This window comes from Vanessa cardui, chromosome 13 (genome assembly GCF_905220365.1).
Source record: "Vanessa cardui chromosome 13, ilVanCard2.1, whole genome shotgun sequence".
Taxonomy (NCBI): Eukaryota; Metazoa; Arthropoda; class Insecta; order Lepidoptera; family Nymphalidae; genus Vanessa; species Vanessa cardui.
Window position 1 is genome coordinate 7330211 of NC_061135.1, and position 21133 is coordinate 7351343.

At 30.7% G+C, this 21133-nt stretch overlaps 1 protein-coding gene across 8 annotated transcripts in view; it reads left to right on the plus strand.

The window, feature by feature from the left end:
- Positions 1-21133, plus strand: part of LOC124534746 (furin-like protease 1) — a 168054-nt gene that overhangs the window by 114550 nt on the left and 32371 nt on the right. For all 8 annotated transcript variants that reach the window (XM_047110748.1, XM_047110747.1, XM_047110753.1 and 5 more), the window contains exons 3-5: positions 14393-14570; positions 15694-15839; positions 20258-20386. In XM_047110748.1, coding sequence (XP_046966704.1) covers positions 14393-14570; positions 15694-15839; positions 20258-20386 — 453 coding nt within the window. The remainder of the gene's footprint in view (positions 1-14392; positions 14571-15693; positions 15840-20257; positions 20387-21133) is intronic.

The following is a 21133-nucleotide window of genomic DNA, read 5'->3' on the forward strand; positions in this document are numbered from 1 at the left end:
AAAAAATCAGTAAGTAATTAATTGACAACTTATTTATTGTAATGCTATTGAAAAAGTTATTTATATTCAACCTTTATGCATAAAAGTTATTGTAATTTTATTTTTTAATATTCATTTATTATATTAATATTATTGTATAAGTAGCCGGCTTTGCAGTTTCGTCAACTTTAATTTCATTTTCGTATTAATAATGAATAATATACAACAATAATTTTGTTAATTACATACTCTATCTGAGAGCTTTATTTAAAAACATATAAGTAGTATATAATTATAATTAATCATTAAATTGTTATTATATAAAAATTGTAACATTTAATATGGATTCCATTCCGTTTGAAGTTCTAGATGTATACACATTGTTCATAATTTCTACGAATTTTCAGCATTGTATATTTCAATCGATTTATCAGAAATATTATGTGTAATAGAATTTAGTTTCACATGAATAGTTTAATAACTAACATAATCCGACGTGATGCTTTAAATAACATTTAAAATCCTCTATTATCTTCTATACTTCCTTTTACGATAACAGAGTTAGTAGTTAAGTGGCTAACAGAATATGGATAGATACTAATAGCGTGGTATTAGTGAATTTATCTTTAAAAACTTGAGCGAAGCCGTTGCCTAGTAAAACATTAATCGTTCGCAGGTATACAGATTGATGTGTCAGTCAGTAGCACACGGTCGAGCTAAACGACGGTGTTAACGACGTTGCTTCAGCGCGCCAGCCGATATTTGACTAACCTGTCCACAGCTGAGCCTATCAATATGCACGGATATTGCAATCACAGATTCTCCGATGTGTTGCTATTCCCTCATATTGAAACATTCATTAACTAACATACCAGTTTATAAAGACATCATTAAATGTTCCAGAACATTACGTAAAGACTTATTTCATGAAATTGTTATTCGTTTGATCATGTAGTGTTTATATATTGGTATTATATATATAGTGTTTATATATAGGAATATCGAACATGGTAGTGTCTCCTATAAAATATCCTTCAATACGTTTTTTTTTTCTTCTTCAATGTAAGTTATATAATGTAGAAATTTGTGTTATATATGCTGTTGACTGTTGAGGTGTTAACCGTCCAGTCTTGTTTGTGATATTAGGTCATGCTTACCATATAAATGCAATGTCATTGGAACGAAATCAATATGTCAAATTTCAACTCCTTGTGATAAAAAAGTAGTAATAGTTTAAATTAAACAAAATTAATCTTAACAAAAAAATATTGCAAATTGAATACAAGTATATAAAAAGGCGCTCGCAACGATATTCTTACAGTAAAACTTGAAAAGAGAGTTACTTGTAACAAAACAGATGCTTTAATTATTTTCCGAACAATCAAATGCAAAACATTACGTCCAATTTTAAGAGTTTCGAAATCATTTAATTTATAATATTTTGAATGATAACACAACAAGATAGAAGGAAAAAACAAATAAATGAATGGCATTCGTTAAACGATTTAAATTGCATTTCAGGTGAGTTTTCAATTCAGCGCAAAACTAATGGAAAGATAATAGTCGGAGTCCTTTCGAACTCGTAGCAATTATTTAGCGATGCAAAACATCGCTATTGAATATTGAAAATACATTCGCATTACAACACTAAAAATTAAGTTAGTGGAGTACTTGGAAATGAAAATTATTACCGGAAATTACTGATTCACTCTAATTTTTATTTAATGTAGTTCAATTCTTCATATTTTAATTAAATCTGGATATAAAATTGTATAATTTCTATATCTATATATATTGTTTGTATATATTGTTTTATTGAAGTATATTAACTTATCGTGCCAAGCTATTAAAACAAACTTAATTTATTTGAACTTGATTCAGCATTGAAACCGAATTATTATTCATTGTATTTATAAATATTTTAAAGCGTTTATAAGCGTTGTAGCAGATGCAACAGGCGATCATATCGCCAAAGCATCGATCTCTTTAATTAACAAAATTATTATTTAGTGAATTTTTGTATTATTATCAAAATTCAAGCATACTATTGAAATTCCTTACAAAACCACTATTACCTAGAAGTAACTTATATTGTATATATTACATAGAAATGTTTTTCATCAGAAATATGAATCAACGAGTACTAAATCTGTCTGTATGTAATATATCCACATACTATTATCTAAACTTGCGTTTTTGCTATCTCCAGTATTCATTCTCGTAGTTTTGAGTTTTAATCTTTTCAAAACTATCTCATTAATGTTCAGAAATAAAATTGAATTAAGTTACGAAACCCATAAATGAATTACAAAAAGAGAGCTGTCTAAAAGCATTGAAACTCATTGTGAGCCTAAAAGATGCAGCCGAAATAAAGTGTATCAAAGCGCCGCCACGCTGTCTGCAAAGCGAGGGACCAGATGGGGGCTAGGGGGGGGAGAGGTAGAAGAGGCATTGCCGTAAAAGCTTCGCCTTTTACAATAGCGCACGTTTTCACTACATTGCGTTTGCTCGGATCTTATTTCCAATGAATTTCAGTTACCGTAGAAATGATTTCAGCATCGGCCCTCGAAGTCTGGAACGATAAGTTATCTTTCTGTAAACGTCGTCGAAATTAATGGCTTTTTGTGATTTCCATTTCTATTAAATGTTGATTTCAATTGCAACGGATGCGGGACTGCATATTGTACTCGCGTCAAGAATGTCGATATGAAATGAATCAATGGAAATGCTATTATAATAATTATTGTACCAGAAAACGTTTGACCTCATTTTTGTATTGTACCGTTTTCTTATAATGATCTGTCACTGAAACATTAATACTGTATTATATTAAATAAAGAGATTATTATCAATCGAAAACGTATTAGGAAAAAAATTAAAAAATATTTCATTAAATGAATAATAGAACATACTTTTTTAATGAATGTACATTTCAATTTGTGTACGTTGATATATGAATTTTTTGTAATATATGAGAGGTATTCTTGATAAAAATCCAACGAAAGAGTTTTTATTTGTGAATAATATTTCTTTGTTAGAACTCTTTGACGTAAAAATGACGAAGTAACGAATTAAAAAAAGACGAAATGTTGCATAAAGTCTGCCCCGAATTTACCCAGGGGTCGCACGACATGGACGGGGCATAACTGTCTACATATTTTAGGTTCTTGTATTGTTTACAAGGCTCTACCGTAACTATGGCCTATTTTATTTCATATGACACATAATGTTTAACATTTTAACTAGACCAGTTTTTATGTTATAACAAAAGTTTTTGTTATCGTACGCTAAAGAAATTATTTTAAAAATAAGCCTCATTAACTTATTCTCTACTTCAGTGCCAGATGTTAATAGAACAATAATAAAATTGTTCTGATCGAATTTTGGTACAATTTCAATCCTTGCAGGATATGTTATTATTTTAGTTTTCAAACTTGCTTACTATGTTAGGATGCAATCTTTATTTTTTTACCCTTATTCTTCTAACAGTAAAGTCAGCATACGAGATATAAGCACTGGGTTTGTATCTATCATGGACAAGATTTCGAAAACAGAACCTTCAAAGCAAGAGGCCGTTATTGATTTCGGCAGAGATGGAGTAACAACCAAGAAGACATACCGTCTTTCGAATTTAGTATCAATATTAGTAGGTCAAACTCATTTTATAGTCCGCATTGAGCTGATAACATATACATACCAAATATGTACGAGTATATTTTATATATGGATCGTTATAAAGTACTTTCTATTGGATTTCGCTGTCAGCGTATAAAGCTTTTGTGAACTTTTACTCATCACAAAACATCTCTTCCAATTTAGCTTTCACCTTTTTTGTGTTTTTTTTGTATAAAAAAAACAAAACACATGTTTTTCAACAATTCAGGTGTTCGTTTTAAAAATGGCGATCAATTCCATGGGAGAGGTCATCCCGTAGTTACCATAGCAACGCTTCCCGTTTCCCCTCTTACTATGAAGCATGAAATGTTGAGATATTTTACATTTCAAGCGATTTTGACCCTTATTATTATGAGAATTTATTGGGGTATGCGACTTTTATGTCTGAAATGGTTTTGTGGTGAAGCTCCTATATAAGGGTCGGAATTTTAACCCATGATCGGAGATAATTGTAATGTATATAGCGCTGAAATGGAATTTGATTAATGTAGGATTCGGTTTGTGTAATAATTTAGAACCAAAACATTTCAACATACTTCCATTTTAGTATAATTTCATGCCCTACAGTTGAAATTGATTAACAATATATTTAATTGATATTTCGGTAAAATTATCAAAAACCCGCAACAGTGTTGGACTTTTTGTAAATAATATTACGTACATAAGGATATTCAATGGTTTTTAAGGTTGATAAGGAAAACTTCGTATTTAATTTCGCTTAATATAATTTTATAAAAAATCCAACAACGAAAAAATAAAATAAAATGAATCATTAAAGGTTTTAATTATATTTTTAATCATTACACGAAAAAGCAACCATCGGATAAAAAATAAAATTTAAATATCGTTTTGACTTGGATTTCAGTCGCCTTTATTTCGAGTTGACTATTTATAAATTTTTCTTCATTTTAAAGCATTCTCTGACAGGTTTTCGACGAAGAATGATTGCCACTTAATATCCTTGACCGTTTCAGCGTACTTACCTGTGAAAGCGTGTACCCAATAGTACGAAAGTACGAGTATACATTACACAGAACTACAGTACAGATCATACAGTACGAACCGTCAGTGTTGTATTACGCTGATCCAATACTTTGTCAGAGTGTATTTGTACATGGAAAACAGTACTATCCCGATATTCCATTTTCGAATAGTATATAGATTTATTCACTCACAAAAATTTACATGAACTTCATTGTTTTTTTAATAAAATAAAGTTTACAAATATAATCTAATTCGTATTATTTTAGTATTGTTACGCGGTTTGTTTTTGTTTGGGTCCTTTTCCTAAGAGTTCTTTAAGTCCTGAAACCCAGATCAGTATTACAAGCACAAATTATATTATATGTTCTTGCATATTTAAGATGATTATACTACTTTAACGATATTTTTTATATGACAAAACGCAAAATGCTACAATTTCATTCCTAAATGTATTTGTTTTAAAAATGAGGAAAAGGTGCAAGACATTTGACGATGCCAGTATTCTTTTATTTTTAAAATCGATAAATAATATTTACAACAGCTGTAATGTAGAACAAGTTATTGGCAGCAACAAATGTAGATAACTATTTCAATTACAAAAGGGCGTACGTGTGGTGAAACGTATCGACAGTTCGCCATTTTGAAACGTCTGAAAAAATAGAACACAGGATTTGAAAAAAGAACCAGTTCGTGCAAGAGGTAATCCTAAAAGCGAAACTCAGTACGTTTTAACGGTGGAAAGAGTGCTTAAGTCCTTATAATCTTTTATTCTGTCGCATTATCGACCCACCGGCTTTTAGACTTAGACATTGAAAAAGCTTCAAAAACCTTCAATTCAGTTTACATTTAGTTTCCGAGAATATATTTTACATTTTAATATTTTACTTTAATTTCATAATATATGAGAAGTAGCAACCGCATAAGGCTCTTGTACACGTTTCGAAATATAAAAAGCTAAACGCAAAAAGTAAAGGCAACTTCTGTAGTTGCATAGTTACAAGTTTGTTACATACATAATATGGCTATGCAATATCCATTGACGTGAAAATATAAAACATTTACGATATATAGGAATAACGAGTAGTCAAAATTAATTTTGATTTTGAATTTTTTGTGTATTTATACCTTCCCGAATTTATTTGTTATTATTGACTTGACTTTTTGAGATAATAAGGTGCCGTCCTGAATTTACTATGACTGAAATTTATCACCCGGCATCGTTGTGGGGTAATATTTGAAACATGAGTGTTATTATCTGAGCTTGTATGAATGTTCCACATGCAAGCGAGTGCTAACGTTGAAAGGCAACCTCTAAGAGGTACGATTAGGGCCAGGTCGCGCCTTGCCCGCCGGCTCTACCACGCGAGCTGGTGCGAACTATCCCCTTAACATCTTTTCACGTGTCTTTCAGAAAACATTACGAGCCTAATGGTTGCCTCTTACCTTACTCCTAGATACGTGTTTGAGAAGCGTAAAAGGTTACGTTTTTGTGAATTTTAAAAAGGCGTTTTCACTATTCTCTTTTATCGGTGTATTCGGTATATATATATATATATATATATATATATATATATATATATATATATATATTTTATCGGTGTTCTATTTTTGTAATGGTATTCGGTTTATATATGAACTTTGTTTTTTTTTTGTATTGCGTGGACTCTGAGATATTTTCTTAAACAAGTATTCTTAAAATCTTGTTATAATTCATGTATCTGTATGTATCATGCAGTTTTGATCTTAGGTTCGAGTACCTTTAGTTGCCAAGCTCGTCTTTTAAGCATTTATTTGTTACCACAAGGGACTACTAATTCATAAAAATGAAAAAAATAATGAATTAAATAAAAAAAAGTCAAATCAAATATTTATCATAAATAAGAAATCCACGGTCTATTTTTATAAGCGAAACGATAGCTTTTCAACATACTTCATAAAAAAGTAAATAATTCATTTTGATTCTTAACAAAACTTTGTTAGCTCTTAAATCTTTCAAATGGCAGAGAAAAACAAGTAAGTTCGTGTTTTATCATAAAATAAACTTTATAGGTATAGAGGACCCTTGTAAACACGGGATGTAAGATTTTCTCGAGTTAATAACAGGTCGTGGGATCCCTCGGGCTATAAAAAACAGAAAGCTACATTTTGATCTCGTTTTTTTAAAACGTTTTCGCTTACGAAATCATCATCACCTTAAAAAAGTTATTAAATATATAACGGAGCAGGCATGTCCGAGCGCGTTTTTAAAAAACATGACGTCAGCATAGCTGACGTCACGAGTTACAGAGTTTCGATCTTTAACCATCTTCGGTGGTATGAAATAAAACTTAGGAAATAATCCTCTCTGATTTATTTCAATATGAGACGGTCCGATCGCTCCGACGGCTCGACCAAGTCTGTCGAAACCGGCGGTCGCTTGATCTTTTATAACAAAAATAGGTGGGTAGACTTATTCACTCAAGATAACAGTTGTTTACAAACATTAAAATATTTCAGAGTAATTTAACATTTCAAAATTCACTAAAAATTATTCATTTAACAATGAATCAGTTTTAAATTATTAAAATAATCATTTCTGGACACGTGTTTTTCTTAAATTCGTGGCTCCGCGCCGACATATATAATATTATTTACTGTGGGCCTCATTATAAATAATAGCCTTAATACATAAAATATAATATGAGTCGAGATGGCCCAGTGGTTAGAACGCGTGCATCTTAACCGATGATTGCGGGTTCAAACGCAGGCAAGCACCAACCAAGGAACAGCGTGGTGGAACATGTTCCAAACCTTCTCTTCAAAGGGAGAGGAGGCCTTTAGCCCAGCAGTGGGAATTTATAGGCTGTTGTTGTATATATAATATACTTTTCGTTATTTAGGTACTACCCTGTCAATTACTCCGCCGTCAAACAGCAATACCTATCCGGCTTAAATGGTAACTGAGCCAGTGTAATTACAGGCACAAGGGACATAAATTCAAGCGGCACATAAAAGTCATTCATATATATAATACTTCTAGGGTCGTTTAACGAAATACCTTTCTTTAAACGACCACTCACAATTTTGTGGTACCCATTTGTTTGAGTAGTAGCCTATGCCCTCTTTTAGAGTTCATCTTTGTTTCATACCAAATTTCATCAAATTCTGTTCAGCGACTTGGACCTGAAAGAGAGACAGAGTTACTTTCACATTTATAATACTAATATAGGTTATACAAAAAAGTCTCATAATGATACACTATCTATTTCAGACCGAGTAATGGAGACATAAATGTAATATATCATTAAGAGTTACCTGTAGTGTTTACAACATATTTATAAATGTGTATATATCAAAAAACACACACACGCTTGAATGCAAGCAACATATAATTTTTTGTATTTTCAATAATAAACTAACTAAGGAAACTGGATTTTGTCCTGAATGTAAATTGACACTAAGTATATTTGTTAAGGTTTTCCTGTAAACTTGTAAGGGACTAAAAAACATTCTTCAATACTCATTTTATTTACAGTTTTAGAGATAAATTATAAACATAGTTATTTTCAACTTAGCCTATTAAAAAAATTGAAAATCATCCAAAGGTACAACAGTAGCAGTAACATCTGTATAGTACCTAAGTAAAACGCCTCGTCTTATTGTTTCCAATGGTAACAGAGGGGCTGGTTCATTTTTGGCCCAGTGATTTGGAACTACGATTCAACGGTGAAATGCTGGTAGCATTCTTTTCAAATCAATGAAGATAAATAATAAATTTATTTCGGTAAATTATTAATAATAATACTAGATTTATCTTGAAAAATGTACATCACATATTATATACAAAATAATATAATGTAACTTTGTACTGACGGAGTTTTAATGTAAAAGTCAAATGAAATAAAAATCAAATAAAAAAAAACTAACTTCAGCACGAGACTACTCTCTGTGAATATTCGTTTCAAATTAAACAAAAGTAATTGAAAATGCAACTGAATAATTTAACTTTAGTTGTTCTTAAAGAAAGAATAAAACGCTATAATTAAAAGTTAACAAGGGAATAGGAAATGATTTAAACACTAGCTATCCTGATATAACACGACTAAAGCAACTGCTTTATTCCGCGATATATTTTAAAGGAAATACGAGTAAATGTAAATTCGTATTATAATAGAATAAATAATAAGTCATATGATATTGTGTTGATTGATATTGTTGTAGATGTTACATTGTACAAGCACGTGTGGAAATACGAGTCAAATCTCTATTATTTCTCTCAAATAATCCGTTGGGGCGGTAAATCCGGCTGGAGAGAGTTCAAGCGAAAGATCAACGGCTTTCTATGTTTTCCTAGGCAAGGGAATTTCAATGGCGAATTCCGAAATCCTGGCTGCTGTTAAAATACCCAATATTTCTGTATTGGCCGAGGATTGAAACCACGGCCATTGGATCTGCAACCCTATCAACTAGCCACTAGATAAATAACTATCTAGTCTATTAACGATACATTAATAAACGTGTCATATTAATCGGCATCACTCTTTGCTCGAATCCAAGAACATGAGTCAAAGCGATAATAAATTGGGTATCATAGTTCTTTATTCAAAAATCTTTATTAAAAAAAAAAAGATAATATATCCATGCCAACGCTTATTAAAAATAAGATCAGATAGTATGTTCTGCGTTCATTCCTTACTACTTTTTATAGAATCGAAAAAGGTAAAAGGGACTGCGAGATAGGGAAATATCTTCAAGGGTTCGTCTTTTCTTTGAATTTATGTATCTCACGGGAGGAGGGAGCCCCTGGGTCATATACAAACGCAAGGCCTGCAGTCGGGGTTTCCTATGAATAATTAAAAAGAGTACCATTTACTACGAAATACGATAGGAAAAGATAAACCTTTTGTCAATATGTTTGAACACATAGACGGAGGCTTAGAAGAGAATTCCAAGATAGAATTTAAGTGCAGTGTGTTACAATACATAGCGAAAATAATTTGTGTATAATATTAGCTTATGCAGCTATAGTCCAACGCGATGTCGTAATAAATTTGAAGATCTTAAAATAGGCTAGTCATTTAAATTTGGATTGAAATTTCTAATAAAATTATATCTTAGTTGGATGCATATATTTGTATACATTACAAGAAATATATGTGTATTTTTAAAGGAATTTTAGCCTAACTTTTTGTTGTTTTCCGCCAAATAGTTTAGATGCTTTTCGAATGTTTAAGTCTGTAAAAATATTAAGGTAATTTAAAGCAGAAAGGGAAACGAGCAATTATATCAGTTAAAGGTTACTTATCACCCCTGTCTATTAATAGCGTTATAACACATTTGAACCTTTCTTTAGGTACACAGACCTTGCTTTGTTAGCCATGAAAACTAAAACGGGTCTCGCGTACTTGTTACTATATACCATTTATTCTGACAGACAGCTATACAAATAATTGCTTGACGGTAAAATAATCGTGAGCGTTACTACTTTTGTGGGTTAACAGTCCAACGAAACTTCGAAAACAATAACACGTGCCATCATGGTAATTACTTAATTAAATACCTGGACGTCAGCTGTTCGTGAAAATTCAATTAATACAACATTGTTGCGATGAATTCTAAAATTACATTTAATAAGCAAGCCGCCGTTGATAATGACCTCCGCTTGGATTGCTGTTTCTGCCCGCCTCGGTTATTAAGCCTCAAGCACGAGATTACGCGAAAATAAACGTAAACGCGTTAAATTAAACAAGATAGTACTGCGGATACATAAAATATTTTTTTATGCTTTTAATATTTGTTGATAGTAATTTACACACCAGATGAGCATTGTTTAATATGAGGTATTGATTGGTTAATAGTTAGTTGGCCATCATAATCTATATTAATATTATAAATGTGAAAGTAACTCTGTTTGTCAGTCTGTCTGCCGCTCATTAACAACCTCTTTTGATCTCCTGGAACAGACAAAGGCTACGTTTTTGCTTGACAAATGACAAGCAACGCGAGAAAAGCCGCAGGCGATTACTTGTTTTATCTATATATGAAGCCCAATTTTTCAGTTGCGAGTGGCTGTGATAATGGTGGGTGTGATTTATTTAAGCAAATCAAATCGATATAGTTCCCTTTATGGTACATGTAAAAGAGTATAAACACTTGTACTGCATAATTTGTTATTTTTGGAGTCGAGATGACCTAAAAATAACATTGAATAAAAGAAATGAATTTTAACCAAAGCTCGCGGGCTCAAAGTTCATACCTAAGTTTTTCAAGCACTTTGTGTTTGCAATTCATCTGCTATTCTGAGCTGAATAAAAACATTCTGACAAGACCGACATGTCTCGAAAAATCTGAAATAAATATATTTAGTAAGCTACGATAGAGCATAGACCTTAAAGTATTTTGATGAATCTTTTCTTTAGTCTAAAATATATTTTTCTACGTTAATTATAGTCTAATCTTATTGTAAGCAATGTACGCCCTTATTTAATTTTATATTCTAGTCGAGAATGTAACGAAATAAAAATTCAATAAAAAAGAAGCGAATTTTATTATAGTGATTTCTATTTCCACGGCCGACTGCACTCATTATTCTGATAGTTGTGGCATACCTCGCATTTCATTTGTATTCAGGCACCGGAATTCAAATGTACATTTTAATTCAACGGTATTTCTTTATTAAATATACATGAATTTTATTAATACAAAATTATAATTTACATGAAAGGCACTTTTATTTTGATAATGAATAAAACATTGAATAAAAGTTCTGACAAGTCGAATTTGAAATATATTTTTTTCTAGCAGTTGAAAAAGTTTCTATAACATAATATTAAAGTATTTTCATTATACGTAATCTATTAAATTATTATATATAAGTCAAGGCTAATATAACTGATGGTTCACTATAGGAAACTGCTTTGTTTCACTGAATGTATGAGTCGATTCATAGATTTAATATAAATATAACGGAATGTGTATACGAATGTATCCAAGCACGAAATCAAATTTGTTTCGAAAAAGGATAACCACGGCCAAATTAAAGCGGTCACAATGCGGTTGTTTTGGAAGCGGCCACCGGTGAAGTTTAATATCGCGCTAGACTTAAAATTCAGTACTAAATTAACTTCATTTGCACTACATTCAGCGATTCCGTTCGGTTAAACTTGATTCATTAAATCCTAAACTTAAAATTCGTAATTTTCTCGTTTGTTTCGAAATGAAATGTCCTTTCAGCTTTTAGGTTTTGCCGCTATTTATTGTAGTGTGTTATTTAATGTCATGTGGCAAAATTTAGAACACTATTATAATTTACAGTAACATTCCTTTTAGTTGTATAGGCATATTATAAAAATATGTTCTTTAGGTTCAGATCAAGTGGAATAGAACCTTTTTAGATCTTAAATAAGCATAATTACGTTCAAATATCTCACTACCGGAAAGGAATTATCAAGTCATAGTTTTTTACGCGTTCGAAATTACCATATACTTACTATAAAAAAAAAAAAAAACTGAAAGCACATTTCTATATATTTTAAATAAAAGTAACCGTACAAGTCGAATGTTGAAGTGTTTTTAATTAAAAGTGTCATTCGAAAATTTATTGCTCACTTGGGTGGCACTTTATTCACTTACACAATTTATTAACATTTCTTTTCGATGTGACGCTACTGGAATAAAATTTTCATTGAATTTTCAGTTCACATTGACATGTGTCTCATTAACTTATTTCATTTATGCTTTTACTTTGTGCTTCATATTTTTAAAACTATCGTGACTGTATTATGAAATCAGATCTACTAATGCTTGCATTGATCATTATCTTGATTACTACCGTAAGAACAGACGTGTGACTTTGACAGACGTGAATACCTTTACGAAGAAAGCCTTTGTCTGTATTCTATAGGAATCATTAGGGTATTAAGGCATAATAAAAAACTTTGATAATGAATTGAACCGATAACATTGGTCGAGGTATTGAATAATATGATATTAATTATTTCTTCGCGAATAAAATAACGGTGAGGCTATTATTTAATTTCGGAACAAAATATAAGTATAAACTTATAGGTAGAAAAGTGGAATAATTATATTGTATATAAAGATATGTTCTGGCTCAAGTCCAAAATGTGGCATAGCTATAACCTAATCTCATAGCTTATGTCAATCTAAGGTTTGATTATCTTTATTCCTTCGTTTGGAATACGATTTGTAATCTCGATGAAGACGAATTGACTTTATCTTCTTTTTAATGGTTTGCTGGTATTCCTTTACTATTATTTTTGTTTTCAAATTACAGATATAACAAATATAAAGGGATTTATTTGTCAATTGAAAAGATAAATCGTTTAATTTAGATAAATTCGATTGACTTATAAATGTCACTTTTACAAATTAGTAAAATATAATGATGGGTCTTAGTTCTGTAGGAAATTATTTAATAATAAACAGAGCTAACGATGATTTAATGGACATCGAGCAACTAACTCACAGTCAATCAATGTATTGTTAATTATGGAATCTAAGACGTCAATACCCTGTGGTTTTGACAATATACAAGGCACTCAATCAAATCAATATGCGTATCGTGAAGGCCGTTATTACAAATTATTTATATTTAAGCACGGCTGTTATCCACAGGTACAAATTTAAGGCTACATAAAATATGACAATGATGCCAGTGACATGTTCGATTTTCAAAAATGTATTCAATTATTTGTACGTCACTCGCGTCTGAACTATAAGCTCTAGATAAGTTTAAATTAATGCAGATTAAAAATGCTCTTAATTAACGCGTTTCGAGTGAATCAAAATTATTGAGTTCAACGCGTTTTTGTGTGATGAACGTTTTTTGTCGTGGATATTTTTTTCGTAATCTCATTTTAATTTCCGACTTTGCTTATTTAAACTGTGTTTATACATTTGTGTTCTTTTTTTGTTGCCTTCAGACAAATTGTTATTTTTTATTGTTTATTGATTCAGTTGTCTATGTAATTGGTCTCTAGAAGCTAGTTATAAGGCCGCAAAACCGGAGGTGTTGGTTTTAAATCCCGGGTTGGGCCATTGGGGAAGTGTAGTTTAGTATGTCGGTCAGTAGGACATAATTCATCATCTATAACTTCTTTTGTAGGATCCATATAATAAAAACAAAAATTCAGAAAGAGCTTTTAAAATTTTCTATCACTGAGCTAAGATACTGACCTTTGAAACGAAACCATTAATATCTTAATTTTCCCCAAAATATACCAGTAAAGAATTAACTTAATTTTACCTAGTGAAATGTCATATCAAATTTCACGGAAAACATGTTAATCGTTCCGAAATACGTTTCATGAACAAATTACTTTTTCTGAGAATTCGTACAAATTACGCTATTTATATACATCAACTAATACTTTCCAAAATTCCTTGAACCTTTTTCTAAAGAGAAGAGGGCGCCTTAGTTCGGCAGTGTCATAATATACCACAGACACATAGAGCTTGATTTAGCATTCCATTTTCATATTAAGAAATTATAATAAATATCTTTTTTTTATTATTATTTTTTATTGCACAAATAAAATATGTACAAAGGGCGGACTTAACGCTATAACAGCACTTTCTGCCAGCCAACCCAGAATAGTGCAGGAGAGTAGTCAGTAGGGAGTGCACAGAAGTTAAAGAAAAATATAAAATATATACATAGCAATAGATGCTTATAATATATATAATAATAATACAGTACATCTTCGTGTTTCTTTAGTTGGAGAGTTCAATATTTTCTGTTTTTTCTTTCCAGATATTCGAAAATCACTACCACTTTCATCACAATTCGATAGCGAAGCGATCTCTGACGCCTGCGCACGAACATCACGACCGATTGCAGGGGGACGAACGCGTGCAGTGGGCGAAGCAACAAAAGATCCTATCGAGGAAGAAAAGGGATTTTCAACCTCTACCAGATATCTCCAGTACAGGCAAGTGTTATATTTCTCATTTATATGTGACTAGCTGCCCGTACCGGCTTCGCACGGATGTCTAATTTCATCAAAAATTCTGCCACATGTGCATTCCAACCTGCTTTGGAACAGCGTGGTGGAATATATTCCAAACCCTCTCCTTAATGGAAGAGGAGGCATTATCCCAGCAGTGGGAAATTTACAGGCTGTTATATATTATTTTTCCAGTTAAGTTATCCTGTACAGACAAAAGTAATCAAAAGTTATCACAGACTTCAATTGTTCTAAGTCTGTTTTTGGAACACCAAATGTCAAGTGTTTTTATTAACTGAAATTAAATTAGATTTCTATAAGATGCTGCTGTCAGTTATATATAAAAAATACATTCCTTCAGATATCGGTTGACAGATTTTTAACAAACTTGTGAATAAAAAGCTCTGAAATTTATGAAATAATTGAATAAGGTTGCACAAGACTCGTCTATAAATGAATTCCCCTTGACCTTTTCACCTGCTCTATAGAAGCTTTTCAACTTATTTCAATGTCATTTCATAAAATACTCCTTTATAGTTTTTATTTGATTTTCAAACGCTTTATTTCATTCAATTTTATAATTTTAATTATTATAATACATTTCGTTAAATGATATTTAAGTATATCACTAAATGTTGGGTCTGGTATGGGATTTGTGTAAGTCTGTCTGGTATACACCATTCGCTTATGAAATGTTCTACCGACAAACGGCAAACTTGATATTGTTGTGTTCCAGATTAAGAGTTAATTAGCCAGCGAAACTACAAGTACTTGGGGTATATAACATCTTAATTCCCAAGGTTGTCGTATTAGCGACATAAGTGATGGTTTATATTTCTTCCAGTGGCAATGAATATATGCTGTGGGGAGCGTATATCGTTCCGTGGCCCGTCTTCCAATATGCTAACAATTTTAAATAATAAAAAAAAATGTACGCATAAAATGACATTTCAAATGAGGTATTCATAGTTTATATTGAATGAACTTCAATAATTAATTCAACAGCATTTTTTGCACGCAGCACGGAGGCCTATTTACGTACAATGTAGCCCAGGCACGCAAATTAACAATATAGAGTTTAACTTCATTAGAGTATAATTTGTTATAGCTGAAACAAAAGCATCGGGCGCGCCCTCCATGAAAAGAGAAGCGGGGTCGAAACGTGAACTGCACTCAAGAGTGAAAGGAAGGCCGCGCTCCGCCGATTCCAAGTTCCAATTAAACGATCCCAAGTGGCCTCATATGTGGTACCTGGTATGTAGCTATTTATTTCACTATTCATGAATTCCCAACTGTTTCTATTTATTTAGCCAATGTAGCTTATTGAATAGAATATCTACCAATTATAGTAATAAATATTGGGTAAGTAAGGTAAGCTTTTCTAGGTAAGCTTTTGTAGTGAAAGAAAGCATGGTGTGGAAATCAGCATGTCTGAGGACTCGATATGTAATGTTATGTTATGTTATGTATATGTATGTTATTGATCACCAACCGGCAGTGAAGCGACGGGGTGAAGATAATTAAATATAATATATATATGTAATAGTAATTTAGCAGTCATATTATTTAATTTACAGGTCAATGACAGTTTTATATCTTGTCCATCAGTCACATTCGTATCGTTTCAACAACATTCATGAAATGAAAATTAACCCACAGTTAATTTTCATTTCATGAAGAAGTTGATCTTAGAGGTTTTTATTAAGATCAAAACTTTACAAGAATCAAATATACCATAAATAAAATATAACCATAAAATTATAAAATTTCGTCAGGAAATTTCTAAGAAATATTTTTTTTTTAATATTTCATCTGATTTTGCTACATTTAATCTTGATTGAAAAGCGATAAGGGATTACGGAATGATGCCAACTTCTAATTAACGATCCCGAGCGGCCAGGTGTGGTATGGATATTTATTAAAATCGAACCGTGCAATATTTTATCTTACTCTAACTGCCATGAACTTCATATGCAAGAAAGGGATAAAAATATACATTTTTTTTTAAATATTTCCTTTCCATTAATAAATTTTATGGTATTTTTATTTATTTACTGAGACTTCGTAAGTAGGAACTAGTTTCTTGATTATCTCTTAAAAGTATTTCCTTATATTTAAATTAAGCATTTAAAAATGGAACACCAATATAAAATTTTAAAAATGGAACAGTTTATTTAGCGCTGATAGAATTATAATGTATATGTAGATAATCGACTTTCACATCACCCATATCATAGAATCATTACATCTTAATTTTCCCTTTACCAGGCGCCTTGTCTCGACTAATAGCTAATTTTCTGCCTTATTATCTCTTGATGAGAGTATTCTACGCTCTTTGGCGCATGTTTGAGTCTCGTTACAAGGTCTTATATGTGCCAAGTATGCTTAAAACGTCAGGTTGGTAAATTGATAATTAGATCTAGTTAAACATTACGTTCTTTTCAAAATTTATTAATATTATTATGTCCGTATTACTTTAGCTCGGTGTTCTACGTCTATATCTTATCCTATGTCTTTCGCGTAGAAGGTATATCTGGCCACTCTGTACTAACTTGACATAATTAATTTGTATTTTTATAAAAGATGGCGTATCGGCAGTAAAAGTGTTTGTGAGGATACCTGCACGTGTCGGATGAAATGATACAATATTTAACAGCATGCAGTGGAATAGCGTGTGAAATAAGACTGAAATATGTTCGTAAGGCGTACTTGAACTGGCATTCAACATTCACATATTTTAAAATCTGTTAGTAGGATCATTTTGATGCATAAACATCGTCTCATAATTATTTTTTACATATTAATTTTCTGAACGAAAAAAAATGTTATGCATAATTTCATCATTGATCTTTGATTCGACACGAATCAATTCAAATTTTGTCAGATAAGTTTAGCAATATTCTTTGAAGTTTTGGTCTATATCCTATTTTTTTTATACGCATCCTAAATGTGAATACAAAATAATTTCAGATTTGAAAAAAAAAAGCGTAGTAATATCTGTTATTTGAATATGGCATAACTGCAGTTAATTTATTTTAAATGTATTCAACCGAGCTTAATTTAATTAATATTTTTAAAACTAATATGACATTAAAGTGTTTCTAAATGTCTAATCATCATCATATAATAAATGATCTTATTAAATTTTTTATTAAGTGCTATACAGTGAGCCTTGACTTTTTTGGCTTAGATTTGAATATATCAAAAACTCCTAACATCTGGTAGGCTAAGGCATCCTCTCCTTCTAAAGAAGTTGAAACGTATGATGGATACATAAATGACAGATTTTATTTGATACATGTTAGTTATGAACATGAAAATTCATCCAGAAATCTTCGGTCAAGATTCACACTTTCCAACCTATAGTCTATTCCAATGGGAAGAGGAGAAAAGGTAAATAAAAAACTTTGACCTTGAATTGATACGTCATTTGGGTTCGACTAGTGAGGTGAAAATAATTGAATGAATGTGTAATGAATGCTAAAGAATGATATATATTTTTTTATTTTAAAAGTAATTTTCCGTTTAAACAATGCCAGGTCGTAATAAAAAACTTCAGAGAATTCCGAATAAGCATCCGTGCACATGATACGAAAGATGAGAGACGAATGTCTTTCTTACCGTTGTATTATTTTCAAAACTATAAAATTGCTATGCACAAAACTGATCTACATTTCGATATAAGAGATTATTTTTAAGTAAAATAATTCTTTTAACATTTTTGGTAAAAATATTATTTTTATGTAAAAACCTTACTGTATAAAAATTACTTTTTTATCTATCGTTAGGTAAATTTTTACGTTTCTAATAATTAATTCATATTATATATTACAACCAATTAAATAAATATATATTAAAAAATATCTATAATGAATCTTAAAACTAAAATAATATATTTTTTATCTGTAAAAATTCATTCAGTCTACATTCGTTTAGCGACATCCTTAGTTGAGGCCTCTATTTTAAATGTTCGTCGAAAAATGGCGTCTTGAATCTCGACAGAACTGTTTTCGTTACTTTGGAAGTGAAATTAAAGTGGATTTATGTAGTTTAGTGAAATATTGTTGTATTACAAATGAAGATATATTAATCAAGAATTGTTTGTAGTTAATCATATAGCGAAATTATCAACAAAACACTTGTGATATTGGAAAAATACGGTATGTTTTGAATGTTTCCTTTTGTCATTGGAATGGGCTATAGGTTACTTAGGTCGTAAGATGTCTCATAACCAGCCATATAATAAGAAAAATTAAGTGTCGGATAAAGTTTATGTCCTTTGAATTATCAAGGCTTTATCTTTAATCTAAACTTTTCCTCTACGCTCGTAAATTTTTAACTCCAATTTTAAACTTGGAACATTTTTTCATAAGTTTTATATGCTTGTTATGAAATCATAGATATGAATGGATACATATAAATGTTCAAAAATAATTTTGCCGACAAGGATAAATTAAAATAACAGACAAGTTCGCCTAAATTTCATTACAAAATAAATAAAGGTAATTTTAGCCCAAAAATATTAATATAAACATGTTGTAATATAAATTTAATATAAGTAACTTAAGCAAACGTTTGATGAGATTTAATTTGAATGAAGTATCAAATTATTATGTTCCGCTCTCATTTACTAAATTAAAATGAAATCCCTTCTGTAGGAATATAACTGATATTTTTTTTTATAAGTTTTGGCCTTGATGCGATGTCCATTCACCTCTTTTTATTTCAAACATTATTATATTTGAATAATATCTGTCATAAAACTTTAAATTGCATTATTCAAATTATATAATTACGTAATAAATCACAATTTACAATTTAAAATTTCAATTAGTTTCATATTCAAATCAAGACTGAATAAATTGAAGATCTATTTTTATGGATTTACCGTTTCGTTCTTAAAATACCAAATATGATTTTTAAATTTAGAAACCTATTTCACTTGAAAATAAATTTCATTTTAAATATGGAATATGGTGACGCCGTTTTTTCACCTATACTTTATTTATATTTGGCATACAAAAGCTTTGGTTTTATAATTACTGTTTCATATTACACTGCAGCTATGATAGAGTTGTATATCATCATTTTCTTATGCTCTAGTAATTTAGGGTAAAGTTAAAAATATCACTTGTACTGGTATCATAAAACTATTAGTAAAAGAATGCTTGGAAACGTTCTTATCGACCTTAACATCTTAATATGAGACCTTCAAATTCTATAGTTTTATAATTAAATAGAAGCTGTTCAACAAACACGGTAGGAAAATATGTAGAGCGTACGTTAATTTGTTTTGGTTGGTTATGAATATGAATTAAATTTCAAAGATGTTGGTATTTTTATAAAAATATAAAACTAAGATTATAAAAAAAATGGGCTTGCATTTCCAGCGTACAAACTTAATAAATCTATAATATATACCTAATCGAAAAATTACATTCATAGTGATCCTTTAGTTTTTATGGTATTGAAATTACTGAATAATCAATATTTATTTTAATGTAATTTACAAGTAATTCTTGTAAATATCTACTTACATGTCTTTTTTATGTCTTTGCTTAAAAAAAATGTATATATAGTAAGATTTAAATAACATTCTGTTCTGATAAATTATCGATAATTAGACAGGTATGTACGTTAGATTTATGAAGTAACATTATTTTTCCTTGCAGAATCGGGGCGGCGGCTTGGATATGAATGTAATACCCGCGTGGCGGGAAGGCATTACTGGCAGAGGCGTGGTGGTCACCATCCTTGATGACGGATTAGAAACTGACCACCCGGATTTAGTAGCCAACTATGTAAGTTTATGGTATTATATAATAATGACAACGGGTTAAACTATAGTACTATTAATTAATTTAAAAATGTGATTAACTATCACTTTCAGACTCAACAGATTCCACTGACGGTTAGAAACATGAGTGATCGCTGTATTATTATTTTATAGTTATTATTAGTATTGAACAATAATAATACTCCTTTCAGTGTTTCCAACACTGAAAGTTTAATTGGATTAAATTTAAGACTAATTTAATGTAATATTTGATATCCAGATTTTGATTGAAGTTCAAGCAACTATGAACCACAGATCATATCCTATAACAAATAAAATCGCGTTGTTTCCGATAGAAAGGTTTACACGTAGGTGTTGTTTGAGCTTGGGTATTGTTTTTCAGTAGATATTTAATATCATCACATCTTACTTCAGACTAACACAACAAAAGAATCATACCTACGCGTCATAAAGGTGGTCAACCTTAAAAGTCTGCCAAATTTATATAAATAACATTACACCGCCTACAAGTAAATGGAATAAGGGCAAGCGAATGACGATTATAAATGAAATAATAATATACTCTCAGTGCAATTTAAAACAATTTGTCATTGTGCCAAATTTGTTAAAAAGTCATCTGATGGTAAGTGATCACTACCTATATACAATTAACCTATATACAATTGTACTACTGTTTAGTGGAAGAGTATCTCATGTTTGAATGGTATCTACCCAGAAGGGTTAGCTAGCCTAGTGATTATAAATACGGTTT